Genomic DNA, 19,971 nt, shown 5'->3' with positions numbered 1-19,971 from the left:
TGGGCAGTGCTTACAGACACAGGCCAGTAGGGGTCACTCACAGCCCAAACACAGCAACCAGTGAATGCCTGACCTGCCCAAACAGAGTGTACTGCATGCCCACTACGTCACAGATGGATTAACTACAGTGATGGGAGACCTGTTCTTGTCACCGTAGTGAGCGTCTACACTGAAGAGCTACAAGAGCAGTGCTACCGCTATAGTGTTTTAAGCCAGTAAAAGTCATTCATGACAAATTGTTCTAATACAAACATATAACTTTGCAAATAAAATCATCTTATATTGCAACAAATATAATCAGTCCACCTCTGGCTCTGTGAAGATGCATGCAGAATACAGCAATTTTGTTTCTTCCACAAATGAGTATGTGTGAGCCCCACAAGTGAGACTGTCACTTGCCTGCTTAGGGTCAGATTTAGCTCAGTGTATGTCAATTTATGAATTGGACACCCCTCTGCTCCTTTCTAAATGCATCCTGTCCCCTGCTTCAAATAATTAAAATGAGAGTTCTTTAGACAGGAATTAAGTATGAGACAACAAAGAAATGCAACCACACCAATTCTAAGATTTATAGCTCAAACTTTATTTCAAGGCATTTCAGTGACTAGACTTCAAAGCTTTCACAAAAACCAGAAAGTACATTATGATAGAGTAGGGGTGTCAACATCATTCTATAGCAAGAGCCTAATCAAAATCAGTGGGCCTGGTCTACAAGATTAGCACCATATAAAATCCACATGACTTCCCAATAGTGATAGTGGGATTTTTGCACAAAGAACCAGGATAGTAACATAACATTGATTGGGGCTAATCCTGCTGTATTCCTCATATATTCAAAACTCCTGCTGAAGTCAATGGTGTGTGCAAGAAGAGCAGTATCAGGCCATTAGTTATTAAAGTTGCCCTACTTGATCACTCAGCAAAAAAGATGGTATGTGTGAGTTCCTCCTCTGTCTTTGTTTGCCTTTTGACCATGATTATTTATATCATTCCCCTTTGTTATTTTGTTTTCTCCTTTTCTCTCTTTTTTGTTGCTTTTTATTCCTATTTCTTTCTCCCTTTTTATTCTCTGTGTTCTTATTTGTATTTCCTTCTGCACTTGGTCCCATGATTGTACTTTGGGGCTCTTCTAACTCAAACTCCCATCCTTGGTCTCCCCTGGGAAACAGAAGTACATATACATGGAAGGAATATAGAGGGAAACTGAGTTATTTCATTATAAACACTTCCTATAGAGGGACACTGTTTCAAACTCTGGTGACAGAGTCCCATCAAAACTGACTAGGATCCCATGGTCAGCCTGTAATCCTTTCCAGCAGCAAAGAGGTAGATGCAATAAGTGCTTTACACATAGACTAAAAGAGGGAAACTTTTATCAGCAAATCCTAGTCCGTTTCCTTTTGCTGACAGCCCTTTGTGTAAAGTGCTGTTTTTGGCTGTTGCTGAAAGCAAACCAAATAGCAAAACAGTTTTAAATAGATGTGCACCTCAACTGGCTACACTGATAGCAGGCTTGCAGGATTAAAGTTTGATACCCATGCTATAGAGTTATGCTAAAATGCAATCCATAAAAAAAGAGATGCAAATCAGAATTTCGATGCAGCTAAATGAAACAAAATTGATCCAAAACTGTACATTCCAAGAGCTATATAGATTTCTTTTTAAACAGCAGAAATATAAGTTAACATGGCAAAAAAACCATATAAAATCAAAAGAACAGTTTTGTGCCTGATATTTATTCAGCTCTTGGTCCCATGCTGATAGGGCCGTTAGTGCGTGAAAAATCTTGCTGGTCTTCCTCATCCAAACCCAAAATGTCTGGAATATCATCAGATTCTGAGGACAAATCGGTGATAGTGAAATCTGGCACCTGAAAAGGAAAAAACCCACATAAAGATTAATGTAAAAAGTGAAAAGACCTGATTTGCAAAAAGCTGAGCACTCAAGACTCCAACTGAAGTCAACCAGAGCTGCAGTCTGAAAATCAAGCCCAAAGTATTAAACAAATCACACATTCTCAATCTTATTTTAGATAGATACGGTGACAAACATCTTAAGAAAGATAAATTAGTTGATTAACAGATATATTCTTATAACAAAGGTGAAATAGAACTGCACTCAATACAGAACATTTCATAATACTTTGAGATGGTATGTTAAGAAGGAGGTTGTCTAATAAGATTGATCTCTTGCAAAGACTGTATGTATACTGTACCCATCAATTTAGAGATGTTATATATAGCTATGTCTGGTCTATGGAGTTTTTCCGGAAAAACTCCTTCATGTCCAGGGAACGTGTCCGCTCTTCCGCTTTTTTTTGTGGAAGAGCAGACGCGCTCTCTCGGAAGCCCTGTTTTCCTCCTCCAATGAGGAAGAACGGTTCTTCTAAAAAAGGGGATTTTTCAAAAATTTGGCCCAGTGTAGATGGGCCAAATTTTGGAAAAGCCTCTTCCAAAAAAACTATTGGAAAAAGGTATGCAAATTGCAAAGAGCAATTTACATACCTTTTTCCAATATAGCCCGATAGTGCAGACATAGCCTATGTTTGCTATATCACCTTTGTCTTCAGGCCACTTCAAAACTCAGAGGGGAATGAGGTTTGGGAGGGAAATGTCATATAAAGGTGCTAAGTGGAAAGCCTGTTTATTCACAGAACAAATACACCATAAGTGATCTCAATACAAGCTCTTCTTCATTGCACAAGCAGTATGTGTCAATTTTGCTCTGAAGAAATCACACGGGGAAGTGATTGCCTGAAAATTGAAATAAATTAACATTTCACAATAGTTTGCTAAGAGAAGTCTGTATTTGTAATGGATTCACACTGATCAACATTTTAAGAAATAAGACTATATGGCTAAACTTCCATTTATAAAAGTTCAAATCTGTCACCAAGTATCTTGAATTGAGCTATTAATAATATACATTTAAATCGACCACCATCACCTCAACAGAACTAACACGATCACATTGCAAGTGCGGAATATACATTGCATCACTCATCTGTTTCAATTATTTGTATATGTAGTTTATGCAGTTGGTTAGTAAAACATTGAGCATGTTTGGATGTTGGGCCAAATTTTCAGAAGCTAATTAGGAGCCTGATTTTCATTCCATTCAGTGAAATATGCATATTTAAGAGCATGGGAGCATTTGAAAATGTGATTTATGCTAGCTGATTGAGGCATTTTTTTTAATTTTACCCAATCACCACAAAGTAAATATATTTTTCAGTTTGATGCAGAGTTGGCTTAAATGTAGACAAGCTGAGAAAAACTCAGCTATAGCATTTGTACAGCAACTGCAATATGTGTACAGTGCTTAAGTTTACACAGAGGCTGTGTCTAGATTGGCATGATTTTCCGGAAATGCTTTTAACGGAAAAGTTTTCCGTTAAAAGCATTTTCGGAACAGAGCGTGCAGATTGGCACGGACGCTGTTCCGCAAAAAGTGCTTTTGCGGAAAAGCGTCCATGCCAATCTAGACGTGCTTTTCCACAAAAAAGCCCCGATCGCCATTTTCGCGATCAGGGCTTTTTTGCGGAAAACAAATCTGAGCTGTCTACACTGGCCCTTTTGCGCAAAAGGGACTTTTGCCTGAACGGGAGCAGAATAGTATTTCCGCAAGAAGCACGGATTTCTTACAGTAGGAAGTCAGTGCTTTTGCGGAAATTCAAGCGGCCAGTGTAGACAGCTGGCAAGTTTTTCCAGAAAAGCGGCTGATTTTCTGGAAAAACTGGCCAGTCTAGACACAGCCCCCGGATAAAACAGCAAGCAAATACCAATACATTTTCTACTCTGCTTGAACTATTTTAAACATGATGCTAGACTGAGAAATAACCCAGTTATTTATTTCTCACTGGGAAGATTGTTCTTCAAAAGGACTATCTTGATGGCATTGTCTTGTGTGCTATGCAGCATACTATGATCAGTTCTTGTTATCAGGGATGACACATTTGGAACAGGGAGACATGGACCAAAGAAGTAAGTGGGCTCCTCATATTATTCAGCCACCTCTGTAGTTAGTGGAGATCTGGATCTGAAACTGACTTACCAGGTAGGGAAATTGGCATAGGGCTCTAGAGATATGAGCATCCCCCAGTATAATAAAACTGGTTTCAAAAGACCTTGTCATCATCCTGGGCCTCAAGCACTTCACACAAGTAGTGCAGCATAAAAAATATAGCAGCAATTGACTAGTTTTAGATAGAGCTTGATCTTGCTTCTAATGTGATCAATAGCATTAAACCCACCGACTCCAAATGGCAACAAGAATGAGGCTCCATCCCTCTATTGGGATGAAGCCCCATTCTCTCATTATTCTGCAGAACCCTGATGCATAAAAATCCACAGTTATAAAGGCATTATATGGTAACACATTTAAAATAACTGTACACTTTCAGGATTTGAACATAGCACTTCTTGCCACACAAGTAACTAAGAATTCTAAAACAATGCAACAAAGATGTCAGGAGCCAAATTTGGAGATACGTACATTAGGTTATGCTGTGCCACATTTTTTTGGCAAAAGGTGTGAAGAAGCACACTCCTAAGAGTATGTCTACACTACAAAGTTTTTTTGGAAAAATGGCTGTTTTTCTGGAAAAACTTCAATTACGTCCACACTGCAAACCCATTCTTCCGAAAGAAAAATCGAAATAACAGAGGGGTTTTTCTGACATTGGTAATCTTCATTCTATGAGGAAGAAACCTTTTTCCAAAAGAGCTCTTTTGGCTTTCGGAAAAAGGCATATGTGGATGGGGAAGAGGGAATTCTTTCGAAAGAAGAGGAAAGAGGAAAAAGCACAAGTGCCCTGGTAGCTACTCCGTCCACAGTAATTGCAGCTGAAATGCTAGAGAGCATCCATTCACTGTGGACGCTACCTTTTGAAAAAGCAGATCGCTTTTTCAATGCATTTTTGCAGTGTGGCCACTCTCTTTCAGAAGAAGTCTAGACATAGCCTGACAGAAGTTTTACCAATGTAAAGCACTAGACATGATTCTGTCAACAGGAGAGCTCTCTCCTGCTTACAGAAGGACTATACTACCTACTTTACAGCGGGATGAGTGTAGCAGCATAGTTATGTCACTGTAAGGTGAGCAGTGTAGACATAGCCTTAGCCTTACAATAAACTCCTGCACAACTACTTATACCCAGTCCATTCAACTTTAAGGAAGTCTACATTGAAGCTACAGAGATTTATACCTTCTCCAGCTACCTTGTCAATTTAAATGCACTTAATGTCTTTTAGATGCTAGAAGAATGGATGTAAGTAGCTCCAGGGGACTCCAGTAGGGCCTGTTAACATTAGTGATTGCTACCCCAATTGCAAATCTTGTGTAAATGCACTATGCTAGCCTACAGCAGAATCTACATTAGATTCATCTTCATTCTGAATCTGATAAATGTAAAAATATGTGCTGCACTGGCACAATTTATGACAACCCCAGTTTAGATGAATGCAAAATCCCCTACCAAAGATAAGTCTTTAATGTAAGGGAGTTTAACTTCTACATCACCTCTGTATTTACCCTTATAATTTAGTTGTTTCATATTTGATGGGGAACTTTTCTTCCGACCATGACCAAAGAAGTCAGATTAAATTTCTCTTTCTCTCCCCCTCCATCAATGCTAGCTACATTCGCTATTATAATATTCCATAAAAAAATCCAACTATACTCCAATGATGTGTACATTTGGTTCACTGTCTTATCAGAATTGAACTGGTATTCTGATAATAACTTCAGTAAGGAAAATTTGGAAAGCTATTAAGGAACTTTGAAACAGAATTACATAGCCAGATTATAAAAGCAGTTGCTTACTTTACAATCTTAGTACACATGGATTCAGCTTTTATTTGCATGGATCTAAGAGGCTAAAAATTTATGTTTCAATCTTCATATACAGAATAAATTCAGAACAAATATCAGTATAACTGAGTATGCATTCTACTACTGACCAGATGTTAAACTAACAAGCACTGCACTGCCTGGCTACGTCTAGACTGGCATGATTTTCCGGAAATGCTTTTAATGGAAAAGTTTTCCGTTAAAAGCATTTTCGGAAAAGCGCGTCTAGATTGGCATGGACGCTTTTCCGCAAAAGCACTTTTTGCGGAAAAGTGACCATGGCCAATCTAGACACGCTTTTCTGCAAAAAAGCCCCAATCGCCATTTTCGCGATCGGGGCTTTTTTGCGGAAAACAAATCTCAGCTGTCTACACTGGCCCTTTTGCGCAAAAGTTTTGTGCAAAAGGGACTTTTGCCCAAACGGGAGCAGCATAGTTTTTCCGCAAAAAGCACTGATTTCTTACAGTAGGAAGTCAGTGCTTTTGCGGAAATTCAAGTGGCCAGTGTAGACAGCTGGCAAGTTTTTCCGGAAAAGCGGCTGATTTTCCGGAAAAACTGGCCAGTCTAGACACAGCCCCCCAGTTTAATACTCTATTGAGAAAGCAGTCAGCAGAATTCATTGATAATTGCAGGCTAGAATATGGGTCCTCATTTTTGTGGCTGAAACGTTTTGGCCATTTTTTCCAGCTGCTATAGGAAAAAGATTTGTAGGCAGCATTCAGTCAATCCATCAGGGAGCTTTAGAGTCCTACTGTATGTAGTCAGCCACAATATTACAAAGCACCAACAGGTATTTTACAAGATGGCGACAGCTTCAGCTTGCCTGTGAATCAAGATGGGTACGTCTAGACTACATCCCTCTTTTTGACAGAGGGATATAAATTAGACACTTTGAAACTGCAAATGAAGCCAGGATTTGAATTTCCCATGCTTCATTTGCATAACTGTGTCAGGGCGCCCTTTCGAAAAAGCGCTATTTTGAAAGTGAACCCACAGTCTAGACGTGGTTCTTTTGAAAATAAGAGCCTTTTTTGAAAGATCCTGTAAAAGCCTGATCCTGTAAAAGCCTTTTTCAAAAGATCCTGTAAACCTGAGGTTTACAGGATCTTTCGAAAAAGGCTTCTATTTTCGAAAGAACCACATCTAGACTCTGGTTTCACTTTCAAAATAACATTTTTTCGAAAGAGCGCCCTGATGTGATTATGAAAATGAAGCACGGGAAATTCAAATCCCAGCTTCATTTGGAATTTCGAAGTGTCTAATTTATATCCCTCTGTCAAAAGAGGGATGTAGTCTAGACACACCTGATGGCTTGGAACACATTCTACTCTCAGCTAGTCCTGTGCAACTCCACTGGCACAGACGAGGTTATTTATGGAAACTGGAAGCTCTTTGTTGGAGAAAGTACTGTGTAATGACAGATATTTTGTAATAATATGCAAGTACAGATTCTGGCACTAACCTGAAGAAATTAAGAATGCGTTTTGGATGTGGAAAAGCACTGCAGTGAGTACAAATGTTTTCTGGAATCTTAAATGGTTATCCTAGACAAAACCTGTAGCAATAAAAATCATTAGCATCTAAAAATGGCTTTACATCCAAAGATCTTATAATTACATAAGGCTTAAATTTACAAATTGTTATAATCTTTTTTCTAGATGTCAGTGCAGTTGTTCATAAGTCAGCATATTTAAGACCGCTGTAGTTTACAAATTATTATCACTGTGTAGGAAAGGAGGCTATGGCTACATCTACACAGATCCCCTCTTCCGCAAAAGCCTATGCAAATGAAGTACAGATTAGCATATTGACACGCTTCGTGTGCATAATTAAGAGCCATTTTTGCACAAGAGGTTTTTGCTGTCTAAAGAGCGCCTTTTTGTGCAAAACCCCCCTTACAGCAGAGCTGTTCTTCCTGAAAAAATGAGGAAGAACAGCTCATGCACAAAAATCTCTTGTGCAAAAACGGCTCCTAATTAATTATGCAAATTAAGCATGGCACTTCGTTTGCATAGGCTTCTACAGAAGAGGGAAGCTGTGTAGACATAGCCGAGTTAAGGCTGACAGCAGAAATCAATAGCTAATATATGTAGCATTTTCCTTCCTAGAAAACTGTCTGGCTGTTTTAGCCCTACCTTAGCTTAAACCGTATTTAGAGTGAGAAAAATCATTGTCCCTGAAATCATGGGTCACACCTTGGGGAAGCTCAACCCAATATCAAATCCACTGCCTTACTCAGTTGTGTTTGTTAATGCATTTCAGGGTACATCTAGACTACAGAGCTTTTCCAGGATACTGGAAGCATCCCAGAAAAGCTCTGCCACATCCAGGGAATGCATCCACTTTTCTGAAAAAAATATCGAAAAAGCGGATGTGTTTTGTGGGCATCCCTATAAACCTCATTTCACGAAGAAGAAAGAATGTTCCAAAAGAGTTTTTTTTCCCAAAATTTGGCCCCAGGTAGATGGGCCAGATTTCAAAAAAGCCTCATTCAAAAGTAAATTGGAAAGCAGTTTCTTTTTCCGATTTATCTTTGTAGTCTAGACATAGCCTCAGATTTATTCTCAACCTGATGGTAGTGTTTCTATACAGTGTAATTGAGCTTTTATTATGCAAATATGGTGAGGAAAGTAAAAAGTCAGGTATTTATATGAATAGCTTCTATTCCTGCCAAGGTTTTTTAGTGTTGCACAGATTCTCTCTGTTTGTAATGCTTTTAGCTCCTGGCTTCAAAATAGACCCAGAGCAGATGAAGGTACAAAGTAGTTCGACTTAATCCATATTTGCCATGTAACAGCCTTGGAGAATTAGAAGCTGCAATTTAAATTCTAATGCTAGTCAGTGAAAACTGACATTTTAATACCACTCTGTCTGAAATCATGTGGCAGGAGTGGTGTCTGCTCAGAGAGCCTTCTTATACCAATAGCTACTGTGTTGTAAAGACAGGAGTAAGTTACAGTCATAATTCAGTTTAAACAGCACTGTTGTTGAACCACAATACTGAAGGCTTGCTTTTAATGGCTAACAAAGCTCAGAACCCAAAATATCCTCTTATGGACCTGCAGTCAAATATTTATCTAAGACAAATAGTCCTATTCCTGTGGGAACAGCATCCAGTTTTTCTTTTCTTTTTTTAATACAAACTCTTGCTCAGATTGCAAGTTTCTCCTTGGAAGTCAGCTCAGCAATCACCCAAATGCCTTTGCTCAGTCTCTGATCAGGAGAAGTAGCAGACCAATGAGTGCTATAAGAGACCCAGCCACACAAAACTTAAAAGCATTTGAAAATTCAGTCATGAATCTCTCAGCATACAGAACCAGAAGATGGTTTCTTTAGTCTTCCATCTACTACTTACGGTTGCCTCTAGGCTCAGACTGGAAGAACTGACAGCACTGATTACACAGGCACCCATTTGTACCTTGTTTAGCACAGGGATAGTCTATTTGTCAAAATTTTGTCAAGGTCCATACAACAATAACTGCAAGTAAATACAATTTGTGCTCTGTTCAAGAGTGTCTGGTGGCATGGATATGGCCCACAGTCCAAATGATTATTTAGCCTTAGATACTATAGCTGGTAAGCGCTTTTACTAAGTCTATGAAGAACTCACATCAACTGATCAAGAAAGTATTGGGTAGCCTCTACCTAGTAGTGTTTTAGTTTTAAACAACAACAAATGAGTTTATCAGTTTACAATTGAGAAAGTTTATGACCAGTTGTCAACTACAGCAGCTTAGCTGTCATCTACAAGTCCTTTTGGCAAGGGAGTTAATTCAGAATGAGTAAGTTTCTCACAGGCTATGTCTCCACTATGAGCCTCTTGCAGATGAGCAAATGCAAATGGAGTGCTCATTTGCATGTCACTCATTTGCATTTCCTCTTCCTTTCCACGCAAGAGGTTTTTGCGCAAAAAAGCGCTGTGTAGACAGTGCCTTTTCAAAGAGGAAGAATGGCTCTTGCGCAAAAGGGCGTTTTTGCACAAGAAGGTGCTGTCTACACAGTGCTTTTTTCCACAAAAACCTCTTGCTCAAAAGGGAAAGGAAGAGGCAATGTAAATGAGAATATGACATATACAAATGAGCACTCCATTTGCTCTTCTGCAACAGGCTCGTAGTGTAGACGTTAGCCAGTGTAAATTGGTGTGTGGCTTACATGGTAACAAGGCCACAGAAGTGTCCAGCAGGACCAGGGCTGGATCAGGGTACATCTAGACTACGTGCCTCTGTCGCCAGAGGCATGTAGATTAGGCTACCAGACATAGGAAAATGAAGCGGCGGCGATTTAAATAATCGCCGCTTCATTTAAATTTACATGGCTGCCGTGCTGAGCTGACAAACAGCTGATCAGCTGTTTGTCGGCTCAGCACGGCAGCCATGTAAATTTAAATGAAGCGGCGATTATTTAAATCGCCGCTTCATTTTCCTATGTCTGGTAGCCTAATCTACATGCCTCTGGCGACAGAGGCAGGTAGTCTAGACGTACCCACACTCAATAGGCAGACTAAGCACATGCTTAGGGCACAAGCAAAGCAGGGGCACAAAATAAATACGTAAATAATGCTATAGTATTGTTTTTATTTTGAATTACATATGGGGGGGGGGGGGGGGACACCATAATCTTTTCAGTGCTTAGGGCTTCTAAAGGCCTTAATGTGGCCCTGAGTAGGACTAACTTATATGCTCCTGTTAGTTGCTTTTCCTGCTGCATCTTTTTGATCCCTCAGTGAGAGGGACAAGCTGGAGTGCCTTATTGCAAATTAGGCCTTTGTCCTCCACTAATAGCAATAGGCTAACAATTATGAGGGAGAATGCAGGGTGTTGCCTTTGACCTAAAAGTATGGCATAGTATCCCCACAGTGCTACTTAAATTTGTTTAAAAAGAGTCCAAGATTCCTGCTTTCCCTTCAGCATATATTCCTCTACTGGAAGAATCAGTCCCTATCTCATGTTAGATTTAGGAACAGTTCTATTATAATACTGTGGAGTCCATTGTTAACAAGCCAGAAGCTTGAACATCTTAACCTGTCCATTCATTAAGCATGAAGGTCTCTTCCAACAGCCTCAGACTGCTATTTATATTGCTAGCCCTTTGGGTTCCTCCCCTCCCCCAAAACTTCAGCATGACACTAAACCATCCTCATTTCCAATACTGTGTATATAGGCATTGGAGGTTTCATTTGTGCAGATAGGGAGACTCCAGCTGCTGAACAGGTTAGCGCAACTGTTCTTTAGAGATCAAATTTAACTAGTATCCATTAGTACCCTGATGACAAAGGTTTTGCAGTGGATTGCTTTCCAGAGCATATGAAGATGCAGCATGTATACTAAGCAAGTTAAATAGTGTCAGTTGTCTGAAGTTTCAAATGCAGGCTTTTAATCCAAACAAACAACTATTTTCAGTTCTGATTTTCAAATGGAGTATATTGGCTGCAGGGGAGGGTGGAGAGAGAAAGTTTATCTGTATATGTCTCAGTGAGCTTAACAAAATTTAGTTTTTCCATTCATATGCAAAACAGAGAGAACACTGACACTCAGTACAGTAGGCATTTAGAGTCAGATGCAAGGATGCCCTATTGCAGTGTAGACAAACAGCTGTCCAGGCCATCCTGCACAGACTTCCTCCTCTAAACTGTAGAAATGATGACTTGGTACCATTAAAGTTTTCTATTAAGGTGGACAATAAGCACAGAGAAGCTGGAACAAAGCTAAGAGGAGTGGAAGGAGACTGAAGGCAGGAAACAAATGCAGCAGCAACATTTGACCCATCTGTGTAATGCATCTGATGCTGGTTAGTATGGTAGCCAGCAGTTCACCTACTTTATTTGCATTTCAAGACTGCCTTCTCCTGGATTCAATTCCACAATATGGAGACTCACTAAGGAAGTGCTAAAATGCTTGTTTATATACCATTCAAATGAGACAGACTTTGGCTGCTGTAGCATTTATTATTGAACACATACAGATTGTAATACAAAAAAAAAAGTGAAAAAGCACTACAAAAAGACACACAAGACTAAGCACCCTGGTACAAAAAACCCTCCCATGAATCATACATTCACATTCTGTACTGCAGATTTTACTCCATACTGCCTTTAGCTGACTGTCAAAGGGAAAAAAAATAATTTAATAAAAAGATCTGAAAAACATCAGAACAATGGAGATTCACAGCCTTAAATAACTTTGGCTAAACAACTTAGAAGCCTTTCTGCAAAGCAAGTGACAGATTCATAGTAAGGCATTATGCTTTTGTGATCTGGCCAATGAAGATTATTCTTTAAGACAGCTCAATAATCAAAGCCATCATAGCTAAATGCACAGTCTGGGATACCGGAACATCAGTGGAAGTTTGACAGAGTTGTCTCGCTGAGCTGCAGGACTTCTAAATGGGCACGAAACAAGATCATGTTAGTTCTATGTTTTTCCTGCACAGGTAACTGACTTCCAAGTTTCCGGTTGTGAGGAGTTCTATTTAAGGTCTGATATTTGATATTTTAAAAAGCCTTCTCTTGTCTGACGTTTAGCCAGGTAGTGGAACAAGGTGAGTAACTGCTGTAAGCTGTAGAAGTTTGAAGCTTCAAGGTGCTCTGTGCTGTTCATTATTTCCAGAGGCACTCTTACAGGACAGCAAAACATTCAAGCTACGTCTACACTGGCCCCTTTTACGAAAGGGGCATGCTATTTTAAACTTCGTAATAGGGAAATCCGCGGGGGATTTAAATATCCCCCGCGGGATTTAAATAAAGATGGCCGCCGCTTTTTTCCGGCTTGGGGAAAAGCCGGAAAAAACGTCTAGACTGGCCCGATCCTCCGGAATAAAGGCCTTTTCCGGAGGATCGGGCCAGTCTAGACGCTTTTTTCCAGCTTTTCCCCAAGCCGGAAAAAAGCGGTGGCCATCTTTATTTAAATCCCGCAGGGGATATTTAAATCCCCCGTGGATTTCCCTATTACGAAGTTTAAAATTAGCATGCCCCTTTCGTAAAAGGGGCCAGTGTAGACGTAGCCTCAGTGAAAGGCCCTTTCTTGGATTAGAAAGGAAACATTTAGTTTTTTAGTTTCCCCCCCTCCCCACATCGTTGATATTGTCCCCATAGGTCACCTGACAGCTACAGAAGTCAAGTCACCTTGTCATGCACTCTGACCTGTGTGCTATGCAATTAATCTCTGTGTTCGGGCCATTTGTCATGTTGGCTGGCATTTTTCTCACCTTCACCCTTGCGCTCAGAATGCTGAGACCCATCCAGTTGTGGGTAAAAGGGACCTACCAGCCAGTTGAGTGGTGTGTTGTTAACAAGATAATCCATCACATCATCCAGAGACTCCTTCATTTTCTTCAGATGTCCTTTGCTAGTGGTGAGGAGAGTATCTGATACTTCGTGGAGAGAGGAAGTAGAACGGAAGCTCCTATAGACATCTCCTGCCATTGCCCCAACATGATGAACTTGGTCCTGAATGTTCTGCGGCAAGCCTTGTATACTTGACACCAGGGTAAGGCAGGTGGTCTGAAGCTGCCGAGTCAGGCTCTGTGCAATAGCTAGTGTGCGTGACTCAATGTGCTGAAACAAACCATAATAGCATCTCAGAGTTAGTTATTAGCCAGAGAGTTGGTCACTGCAAAAATTTTACTCTAATGCCAAAAGTTCACACCATGGACTGAAGTAAGAGGGAGATGGAGAATTGAAGTTATGGCTTCTGAGATTAGGGCCTTCCTTTTTCAGAGAATGAAATTATAGGTCAGACCTCTCTGGTCCTGGATGAGGGATTGCTCTGGACCATGAGAGGCCATTTCTGGCTCCCCTGCTGCTGGACTACCTCCTACCCCTCCCACTGGGCTTCCTATCACAACTCAGCTGCACTGTGCACCTGCCCCTGCATCCCCTGCCCAGGCCAGCTTATCTGTGCAGTTGGCTTCCCAGCTTCTACCCCCTCCTGCCAAAGCTTAGCTAGGCTGCACACAGCCCCTGCCTGGGGCCAGAAGCCTATCTATTCCACCCCCTGCAGCGTACCAGGGCAGATCTCACAACACTTAAGGTCCTTCTAGACCATGGATGCTGTTGGACCAGAGAATTCTGGTTTATAGAGGTGCAATCTGTATTAAGCTACTGGCTTGAAGGTGCTTACTAGGGTCAAGACCTGGTTTTTGAAAGCTCTTGGATCTTTTAGATCCCAGAGCTACAAGTCTGATGTGCTCTTTTACATAGAAATATCTGGCTCTGCTCCTTGTGTTCTTTAGCTATTGCAATAAGAGTCAAAGTGAACTGTTGATGCTTCTAGCTTAAAGTTACAAGCTCAACTATCAATTACTGCATTTGTGCTGTTATCAGACTTGGTATCCAATAGCCTTGGGAGCAGAGGAAAGTCTGGCAGGATGGCAGAAAGTAGTAAGGATCGCAGGGGGGAGAAAGGGGGAGGAGAGGTAAGGGTATGTCTACACTACCCTCCTAGTTCGAATGAGGAGGGTAATGTAGGCATACCGCACTTGCAAATGAAGCCCGGGATTTGAGTTTCCCGGGCTTCATTTGCCTAAGCGGGGAGCCGCCATTTTTAAAACCCCACTGGTTCGAACCCCGTGCAGCGTGGCTACACGGGGCTCGAACTAAGTAGTTCGGACTAGGCTTCCTAGGCTTCGGACTAGGCGTTCCACGAGGTGTACCGGTAGTTCGGAATAGGAAGCCTAGTCCGAACTACCTAGTTCGAGCCCCGTGTAGCCGCGCTGCACGGGGTTCGAACCAGCGGGGTTTTAAAAATGGCGGCTCCCCGCTTAGGCAAATGAAGCCTGGGAAATTCAAATCCCGGGCTTCATTTGCAAGTGCGGTATGCCTACATTACCCAGCTAGTTTAGACATACCCAAAGAGAAGAGAAATCACATGATCAGTCCCACTCAGGTTGTTCATTTAGCTGTTCTTTGGAAGGTCACATGATGTCCAGGACAGAGCAAGTCATAAGTAGCTTGTCCCTTAACAATAGAGTTTGGGCCTGCAACTGATTCTCCAGGGTTGAGTCGCAGTAGTTAAGTGTAGCAACAACCAATATTACTTTTTTTGAAAAACTACATTGAAAGTAGGGCTGCAGTACATACGCTGAAGCATGTCTGCTAGAGTTCTAGCAGCCTTGGGAAGGATATACATGTTGAACTGCCCTTGTCCGGCACCCTCGGGACCCAAGTGGTCCCAAACAAAGGAATTTGCCAGACCAGGGGAAGTCAGGCATCGGGGTTCACCTTGCAGACCTGACCTCCTCCAGTCCACCCCCGTGGGTGTGCTGCCCTCAGCCAGCACATGGGGCTCTGCTCCCTGCTCCATATGGGCAGCAGCTGCTCCTGGGGTTCCCCAGCCCCATGGACAGCAGCAGCAATGGGTCCTGAGAGTCACTACCCCTGCAGGCTGCCACCCACCAAACCAGCTCTGCACCCAGCTATTCTCAACTTCTGTGGCTGGGCTCTTTGATCTAGCAACATCTGTGCGCCTGCTAGACCACGGGTGTTGCCTGATTAGGGAGTCCCAGAGGAGAGGTACAACCTGTAGTTGCATTAGGAATGATTAAAACAGGGATAGAGAATAAGACGGAGAATATCTTATTGTCCATATATAAATCCATGGTACACCCACATCTTGAATACTGAGTTCACATTCAGTCTCCTCATCTCAAAAAAAAGAAAGCATTAGAAAAAAATTCAGAAAAGGGCAACTAAAATGATTAGGGATTTGGAACATGTCCCATATGAGGAGAGATTAAAGAGACTAGGACTTTTCAGCTTGGAAAAGAGGAGACTAACGGGGGATATGGTAGAGGACTATAAAAATCATGAGCGATATGGAGAAAGTGAATAAGGAAAAATTATTTACTTGTTCCCATAATGTAAGAACTAGGGGCCACCAAATGAAATTAGTGGGCAGCAGGTTTAGCACAAAGAAGAGGAAGAAGTTCTTCACACAGCATGCAATCAACCTGTGGAACTCCTTGCCTGAGGAGGTTGTGAAGGCTAGGATTATAACAGGGTTTAAAAGATCTAGATAAATTCATGGAGGTTAACTCCATTAATGGACATTAGCCAAGATGGTTAAGGAAGGGTGTCCCTAGCTTTCATTTGTCAGAGGGTGGAGATGGATGGCAGGAGAGAGATGGTTTGATCATTACCTGTTCGGTTCACTCCCTCTGGGGCACCTGGCATTGGCCACTGTCGGCAGACAGGATTGGGCTGGATGGTCCTTTGGTCTGACTCAGTATGGTCATTCTTATGTTATGTTCTTATGTATGTGTGGGTGCTATTTTCTACATTAGGCCACTATTGCCATGTTTAGGGTTCACCAAGGAGACATCTGCACCCAGTTAAACTTTGTTGTAAAAGTGAACACAAATGGGGGAGCCAGTCACCATTAATTATGGCTGATGCCAATCAGGTCAGATGAAGTCATGACCACCACTGAACTGAAATCATTTAGAGGAGACACCAACTAAGAACCTGAGTTAAGTGCATTTTAGCAGGATAAGATATTTCATGAATTTGAGAACACACAAGTACTGTTTAGTCCTTGCAAGTTTATATACACTTTGCATTGTGCCATTTATACTTTATATATTTGCTTACTTCAGCAGTGTGCAATTCGTCACCATCATTTTGGCCTGCATTTTTCTTCCATTCTACCCAGGAGTGATATACCATTTCCTGGGCATCATGAAGTTTCTGGTTGGCACTATTCATATTCTTTCTGGCATACTCAATCTGTAAAGCAACCAATGAGGTAGTAAAGCAAGAATCCTGAACAGTTTAGGGTTGTTATAAATGACTTTTAGCCCACCCCATTTCTTTTGCAAATCATTTAAAAGTTGTTGGGTGAGGCCATTTTTAGAGGTACAGATGAGGAAAAAAACAAACAGCTGTCTTCTAGTAGTATTTTGTGGGTAATTAAAGTAATTGTGCAGGTCAGAGTCGGGGCTACGCCTAGACTGCAGACTTCTTGAGCAAGAAGCTTTTTTTGCGGAAGATGTCTTGAGATACATTTCTAGCGCAAGAGCGCAACCACACTGCAAAAGGGCATCGAAAAAGCAATGCGCTTGTGTGACAGAGCGTACAGACTGCATGGATGTTCTCTCGAAAGTAAGCCCTGATTGCTATGCACAGAATGGCCACCAGGGCACCTGTGCTCCCTCCCCCACCCCTTCCTGCACAAAAAAAGCCCTCTTCCCTGTCCACATATGCCTTTTTGCACAAGAACTCTTATGCAAAAAGGTATTAATTCCTCGTAGAAAGAGGAATACCAATTGCGCAAAAACCCCTCTGTTCTTTCAGTTCTCTTGTGCAAAAACGCACTTGAGGTGTGGACGCTTGGTGAGTTTGTGGGGGGGGGGGGGGGGGCGGGAAAAGACACCTGTAGTGTAGACATAGCCTGAGCGTACTGTTTCTGATTTTGTTCATTAAAATGTGTTCTGTACATTGATTCCACCAATGCAGGAGCACTCAAGAACAGTTAGTTCCAACTGCAAAGTTAGTAATAGCAAGATTTAATAGCAAGGTTTACATAGTGTGCAGTAATAGAAAATTGATGTAAGATTGCATCTCTTTTGCAAAACTAACTTTGGGGATTGAATGTATCTGTTGAGGTTTGAGTTGAGCAATTGAAAGATAATGTTGGTGTTTCGTACCATTCAAAACTTCTTTATTCAAACAGAAGACATGTTTCTTTGATAAATAGTTTAGAGATTACCAAGACATTTTGGATTTATACCACACACACACACACACACACACACACACACACACACACAATCAGAATTCTCTTTAACTTACCAGACTGACAGTGTAATTGAGCTGCGAAATGGTCTCTTGGCTTTTGTTCTTAGCATCTTTAATCCGGATTAAGGCCTGTTGGTAGGCACGGGTACGGACCTTTGAAGACAAGGATCCTAGTCTAACGTAGTAGCTTGGCTTTTGAACTCCAACTTCAAATCCTTCAACCTTGGTAACTTCTTTTGCTAGAGAGTTCAAAGCAGGTTTGTTTGGGGGGTTTTTTATTAAAATTTTGCAGCCTAGCCTCGAACAGAGAGGAGGTCCAACATACATCTGGTAGGGATGTGCGTGTCGCTGACTGATAAGTTGATGCTTATTGGTTGATGGCATCTGTGACAATCACTCAGCTCCTGGGGAGGCAGCTTTGCTACAGCAAAATTTAAACTCTATATTGCAGAGCCCACAGCATGTAACTGCTGAGATTTTCTGCTGTTACACAGGGTATGTCTACACTTGCACCCTCTTTCGAGAGAGGGATGCAAATGAAGACATTCAGAATTGCAAACAAAGCCAGGATTTAAATATCCCGTGCTTCATTTGCATAATTGTGTTATGGCGCTATTTCGAAACGACACTGTTAAGATGCGGTTATTTCGAGAGAAAACCCTTTTCTCAAAATAACTGGTAAGCCTCACTGTATGAGGAATAACGGTTATTTCAAGAAGGGTTTTAAGATGCAGTTATTTCGAGAGGAAACAGTGTCTTATTTCAAAATAGTGCCATAACGCAATTATGCGAATGAAGCACGGGATATTTAAACCCCGGCTTCATTTGCCATTTTGCATGTCTTCATTTGTATCCCTCTCTCGAAAGAGGGTGGAGTGTAGACATACCTACAGTTACCTGTTTAACCAACTTTTAACATCTGGATGGGGAAAACCCACCCTTTCATTTTGAAGATGCTGTTTTCCTTCATATGCCTCCCCTACTGACAAGAGTCCATCACGGTTGGTACAGTGAAGGGCCAGGTCTGCAACTAATGTCGATGTGGTGCATGTACTCCATTCAACTAGCACAGTGGTCACCAAACAGTAGATCAGGATCTACTGGTAGATCTTGGAGCCTTGACAGGGGATCGCCGATTGGTTTGGCCAAGAAGTTATCAAGCCCAGCACTTCAGCTGCCCCTCCCCCTACTGCTGCACATCTGCCCTTTGCCTTGGAGTGGTCTCCTCAGGAAACCCTGCTTTCTGTGCAGGGGAGAGGAGGGGGTGCTGATGACAAGGCACCCCCTCCCACCCGGTTTCCTATCTCCACACAGTAGGGCAGGGGGCACAACATGACTTGGGATGGAGTTCACTGGCTGCTTTTGTGAGTGGTGCAGGACCAGGGCAGGAGTGAACCTGCTTTAGCCCCACTGCACCACCACCCAGGAGCCACCTGCGGTAAGCAGTGTCCAGCTGGTGGCTACATCTCAACACCCTACCCCAGTCATGAACACCCCCTGTACCCCAAGTCCCTGCCCTAGCCCTGAGCACCTCTAGATCCAAATGCCCTCCCAGAGCCTACACCTACAATCCCCTGAAAGCCTAACTGTCTGCCCCAGGCTCAGCTCAGAGCTTCTCACACTTCAAATCCCTTAATCCAAGACCAGAGCCTACACCCCAGCTCTCTGCCCCAGACTGAAAGGGAGGGAGAATGAGGTGGGAGTGGGGGAGGGAGGATGGAGTGAGCAGGGTGGGGGCCTCAGAAGGGGCACAAAGGTGGCAGGGCGAGGGTATTTGGGTTTGAGGTAGATCCTGGATTGCACTTAAATTCAAAAAAGTTATTTTGGGCTTAAAAAGGTTGGAGTCCACAGAACTAGTAGGAGTGTGAAGTGACACTGCTCATCTCCCTCTCCGCCCCTCCCCCCCCCCCAATCCACCCCAGTTGCAATCTCATCAAGTACTGATGTAGTCTTACCTAACTCCTCTTCAGTAACTGGGAGATAGTGGTCTACAAGAGTCTCCGATTTGCTGAGCATACTATCCACCCTACTGTTCACCATCTGCACCACACGGCTTCCCAGGACAGTGTTAATGCTGCCATTGACAACTGACTTCGTCATTTCCACACTATCCTGCACAGCTTCTTTAGTCTTGTCCACGACTCCATTAATTGTGTGCGCAACGGTATCCTTGGCACCAGTCACAGTGGTTGTTACAGCATCTTTTGCACCAGCAACTACATCCTTGGCATTAGCAACCACCTACAAGAAAGAGGCAGGTTCCTCATTTAATACTGGACAGCTATTTAAGTTATGGATAGAGCTTTCCAAAAGCGCAGCCAGTTGTCCTGTTTAGTTTAACTGATTTTAGGATTCTTTAAGAGGCATTAACTACAGAATCAGCAATAGCCA

At 42.1% G+C, this 19,971-nt stretch overlaps 1 protein-coding gene across 6 annotated transcripts in view; it reads right to left on the bottom strand.

The window, feature by feature from the left end:
• Positions 1-559: 559 nt before the first annotated feature.
• The window catches only part of PLIN2 (perilipin 2), a 34,539-nt gene continuing 15,127 nt past the window's right edge, over positions 560-19,971 (bottom strand). For 4 of the 6 annotated variants that reach the window (XM_006129985.5, XM_089779186.1, XM_075931502.2 and 1 more), the window contains exons 5-9: positions 19,536-19,821; positions 17,635-17,819; positions 16,435-16,569; positions 13,111-13,401; positions 560-1,870 (exon numbers count right to left, since the gene is read on the bottom strand). In XM_006129985.5, the coding sequence (XP_006130047.4) occupies positions 1,736-1,870; positions 13,111-13,401; positions 16,435-16,569; positions 17,635-17,819; positions 19,536-19,821 (1,032 nt within the window). In that variant the 3' untranslated portion in view covers positions 560-1,735. Of the gene's footprint in view, positions 1,871-7,311; positions 7,405-10,369; positions 12,228-13,110; positions 13,402-16,434; positions 16,570-17,634; positions 17,820-19,535; positions 19,822-19,971 lie in introns of those variants that run through there. The other 2 variants (XR_012904616.2, XM_075931506.2) reach the window with 2 other exon arrangements.

Source organism: Pelodiscus sinensis, chromosome 6, assembly GCF_052426305.1.
Source record: "Pelodiscus sinensis isolate ZL-2025 chromosome 6, ASM5242630v1, whole genome shotgun sequence".
Classification (NCBI taxonomy): domain Eukaryota; kingdom Metazoa; phylum Chordata; order Testudines; family Trionychidae; genus Pelodiscus; species Pelodiscus sinensis.
The sequence above is the reverse complement of the archived record's forward strand: the minus strand, read 5'-3'. Positions and strand labels throughout refer to the sequence as shown.